This window comes from Phoca vitulina, unplaced genomic scaffold (genome assembly GCF_004348235.1).
Source record: "Phoca vitulina isolate PV1807 unplaced genomic scaffold, GSC_HSeal_1.0 scaffold81, whole genome shotgun sequence".
Lineage (NCBI taxonomy): Eukaryota > Metazoa > Chordata > Mammalia > Carnivora > Phocidae > Phoca > Phoca vitulina.
In genome coordinates this window covers 562,406-566,634 of record NW_022589784.1, presented here as the reverse complement: position 1 = coordinate 566,634, position 4,229 = coordinate 562,406, and the positions used below count along the sequence as shown (strand labels likewise).

Here is a 4,229-nt window from a genome sequence, read left to right as displayed (position 1 = left end):
CCGACCCTGGATGGAGGAGACAGGAGGGTCCCCCCACCCTGACCCCGACCCTGGACGGGGGAGACAGGAGGGTACCCCCACCCTGACCCTGGACGGAGGAGACAGGAGGGTCCCCCACCCCGATCCTGGATGGAGGAGACAGGAGGGCCCCCCCCCCCCCCCCCCGACCCCGGACGGGGGGAACAGGGAGGGCCCCCCACCCTGACCCTGGACGGAGGAGACAGGAGGGCCCCCCACCCTGACCCTGACCCCGGACGGAGGAGACAGGAGGGCCCCCCTGACCCCGACCCCGGACGGGGGAGACAGGAGGGCCCCCCACCCCGACCCTGGACAGAGGAGACAGGAGGGCCCCCCCTGCCAGCCTGGCCCCATGCAGCATCCGGGCTCCCTGCTCACCTGGCTGGGGTCCCCAGGGGGCACTGACAGGAGAGTGCTGCTGTCCACCTCCCCCATGAGGAACTCGGACACGCTGCAGGGCAGGGAAGGGTCAGCATCAGGAGACACGCGGGCCCCGCACCCCCACCCCCCTCCGCAGGCCCCGCGGTGCTCACGTGTTACTGAAGGAGAGAGCGATGGTCTCCAGGGCCTTCTCAAACTCCTGCTTGTCAGACTCTTTGTTGCACTCATAATGGAAGCCTGGTGGGCAGAGACAAGGACGAGGGTGCTTGGCCCACGCCGGGACGCGACCACCCCTGCCTGCAGCTAACTGAAGGGAGCCCTTAGCCCAGGAGCAGCACGAGAGCAGGGGTCTCTCAAATTGCTAGGCACCCTTCAAAACACGCTTCAGACGTCCCTTCCTCCAGGAAGCCCTCCCGGGGCCCCCGGGGCCCTGACTGCCGTGCCCGGGGCCAGCTGACCTCTGATCTTGGCAATGAGGGTGCCAGCAGCAGTGAGTGACTCCACGGTGTTCAGCAGCGGGTACTTGGAGATGATCTGACGCATCATACGAAGGGCCTCCCCCAGGTACTCGTGGGCCAGGGGCCGGCGGGCCTCGAGGAGGTCTGCTGGGCAGAGCGGTGTGAGCAGGGAGGAAGCCCCCGGCCCCAGGGAAAGCCTGCTTGCCTCCCCCTCTGAGCTCCTGACCCCAGTGGGGAGACTGAGGCAAAGGTGGGACCCCAGGGGAGGCACAGGCTTCTCTGGGCGGCTGGCCAGGTCCACAAAGGCCAGACCGTGGTTTAGGCAGTCCCTTCGGCTCAGGACACTCTTCATGTCCTTCCAGAGAGCAAACTCCTGCTTATCCTTCAAGTTGCAGTCCTGGTGCCCTCCTCCTCCATGCAGCCCCCCAGGCCCCTTTCCTGCCACAACCTCTCAGGGCTGCTCAAGGTTCTGTCGACTGCAGAGAGGGACCCGGGGCGGGGGGCAGGGGCTGACGGCCAGCTGGGAGGACAGCCTTGACACCGCGCGCCCTCGGACCCCCTGCCCGATAGACGACGGTGTCCCGTCTCAGCATTGAGGACCCCCGCTGAAGGTCCGCACCGGGAGAGCTCGGCCCCAGCACCTCAGGCTCCCGCACAATCCAGGGGCAGGCTGGGCCACGCCCCTTCCCGGGACCTTCCTTCCGCGCCCACCTGCCCCGCGCAGCCCAGGTGCTCCCAGCGGGGTGGGGGGCCCTGCACTGTCCCCCACCTTGGGGCTCACTGTTCTCGCCCCCGTCACAGGGCCGAGAACGCCGGCTACAGTCGGCTATCCCGCAGGCCCCATGACGGCCCCATTTCACAAATGAGACACCTGAGGCTCAGGGGAGGAGGCCCAGCAGAGGAAGCGCCGGACTTAACCCACATCCTCTCTTCCAGGTGGCCCAAAGCGGGTACACGGGTGCCCCTGCCCTGTCCCAGCCTCCCACAGGACGCCCTCGGGCTCGGCCCCGCCCAGGCCTGGCCTCCAAGGAAGTGCAGGGATCGGAAAGGAACTGAGATTAGACAGTTTCCCCAGGAAGCCGCTCTGGCCCCCCGCCCGGACCAGATAACCCTGGGGGGCTCCCACCTCCCGCCCAGCGGGGGCCAGGCCTCTGGAGAGGCCTCTGGAGGCTGAGGTCAACCCCAGCTCAGGCCCCTCTTTGGCCGGGAGAGCCGGGGGTCAGGGCCCCACGAGGGGCCTCAGTTTCCTGATCTGTAGCGCAGGCGCCTGGGGGGGGCAGGTCAGAGCGCCAGGCATGGCCCTGGCACTGCGGCTTCTGGGGGGAGTGGGCAGCGGCCACAGGCTGCGCACGAGGTGCCAGGGACAAACAGGAAGCAGATGAAAATAACTCGGCAGGAAGCTGGGCTGTCAGCGCCACATGGAGGAGAAAACGGAACTGCCATCCCAAACAGGCCACTCACGCCGGCGGCTCACATGCCGGTCCTGCCCCTTGTCGCTCCTGGATCCCTCTCCAGCCGGGGCCGGGGCTCCAGCGTGCCCTGCCTCTGCTCTACCATTCTCTATGGCTACCCGTGGCCCTCAGGAGAACAGCTGGGCTCCCTCAGCCCACTGTTCTCGATGCCTTCAGCTTCACGCACTTCCTACACCAGTGACGCCCCAAAACTTGTTCCCCCAAATGCATCTCCATTTTATGTTTCTGAGCCTGTACACGTGATGTTCCCTCCGCCTCAGTGCCTTTCTCTGCTCCTGGCCTCCGAACTCCTACTCATCCCTCAGGGCCCTGGCTGCCATGCATCGCCTCCTGAGCCTGCCTGCTTCCCTCCCTCCACCCTGCCTTGAGCCCGCAGGCTCTGAGATCTCTGCGTCGGCTCTGCCTGCCACCCAGGCCTGTGTCCCTGCCGCTTCTCACCGTCGCTCAGAACACACTCCTTGAGCTTCTCAAGCGCCTTGGCAAAGCGGCCCACGTCAGTCAGCAGCTGGGAGATGTCCTCCACGGTGTCGGGGCAGGGCCCCTCGATGGGGAGCTCGGCCGGGCTGGCTGTGGTCAGCGGGCTGCGATGACCCCGGCCCAGCGTCCAGGAACTGGCGCCGGACAGCGGGAAGCCAGCCGCGCTGGCATGGCGGCTCAGGCTGGTGGGCCGTTTGAGGGTGCCCGTGGCCTTGGCATTTGAGGCTGCACTTGGTGGCTCCAGGCTGGGTCCAAGGGACACCGCATCAGCCCCATCTTTCCTGGGCAGCTCCTGGGAGGGTGGGGGGGCGAGCTGGTGACCCGGTGTTCCAGCCCAGGCACGGCCTCAGTTTCCCCAGAAATGAAGTGGGGGCTCTGGAAGGTCTTCGGCCTGACCCCCCGGGGATCAAAGTCCAGAGGTCAGAGGGCCGAGATTTGGTGCCCTGCCCCGCCTACACCTGTTACCCAACATCCTCTTCCCCAGAGCTTTCACAAACAACGGTCTCTGCCCAAACCACAGCCAGGGGTGGGGCCTGTGAGGGTGCGGGGGAGGGGCCCCCCACTTCCTGGTGGAGTCCGGAGGGCCAGAGGGGGTCCTCAGCCCTTGCAGCCCCCTCCAGGCTGCTGCAGACACCCCTACTCCCTGGTGAAGACACTTCTGTCGATTCCCGTACCCCTAAGAGTCCTGTAGACCCCCAAGTTCCACAGACACCCCCAGGCCTTGTAGATAGCCCCAAACCTTGTAGCCCTCCAGACCCCAGAGATGCCCCCCAGGCCCTACACCCAAGGTCCTGTTTCGTGCCCTGCTGCCCTATAAACCTTCGGCCACGTAGCCGAGCTATAGCTCTCATCTCCGACAGCACTGCTGCCCCCAGATTCCCCGACCACCGCCCTGCGGTCCCAGACCCAATGCCGCCCCCACCCTGGCACCCTCCCACCCCCTCCCTCAGCCCCACAGGCCAGCCCTGGTCGGCGGGGACGGATGCGGTGGTCAGCCCAAAGGGCTCCTACCATGAGCTGAACGCCGGGGTCCCAGCCTGTCCTGCGTGGCCCATGCCGTCCAGCCCGGTAGGGGCTGTAGCTTGTGTGAGCCCCCCGCCGCCGGCCCAGCATCGAGCCGCTGGGTCCTGGGCCCCCAGCACACTGCACACCCCTGGGCCCCTGCCGCCTGGGTGTTTCTCCAAGGTCCCCGCCCGCACTCACTCCACAGAGAGGCTCACTCACCCCCGCGGGCTGTGGGCTGGGGCTTCCCGCCCGGTTCTTTTTCGAGATGGAAGGGGTTTTCATGAGCTCCCGCTTCTTCCTGGAGAACATGGTGGGGCCCGGGGCCAGTGGCCCGAGGTAGGCGGGCTGGGGTCTGGCAGGCTGGGGGTCTCAAGCCTGCAGCTCTCAATAGTGGCTGCCTCAGGCCCACATTGTTGCT

The 4,229-nt window shown here is 66.9% G+C and overlaps 1 protein-coding gene across 3 annotated transcripts in view; it reads right to left on the bottom strand.

Annotated features, from left to right (window-relative positions):
• The window catches only part of ARHGAP45 (Rho GTPase activating protein 45), a 13,887-nt gene extending 9,658 nt beyond the window's left edge, over nt 1-4,229 (bottom strand). For 2 of the 3 annotated variants that reach the window (XM_032394836.1, XM_032394837.1), the window contains exons 1-5: nt 4,031-4,229; nt 2,768-3,098; nt 858-1,001; nt 552-636; nt 397-469 (exon numbers count right to left, since the gene is read on the bottom strand). In XM_032394836.1, coding sequence (XP_032250727.1) covers nt 397-469; nt 552-636; nt 858-1,001; nt 2,768-3,098; nt 4,031-4,120 — 723 coding nt within the window. In that variant the 5' untranslated portion in view covers nt 4,121-4,229. Of the gene's footprint in view, nt 1-396; nt 470-551; nt 637-857; nt 1,002-2,767; nt 3,099-3,817; nt 3,997-4,030 lie in introns of those variants that run through there. The other variant, XM_032394838.1, reaches the window with a different exon arrangement.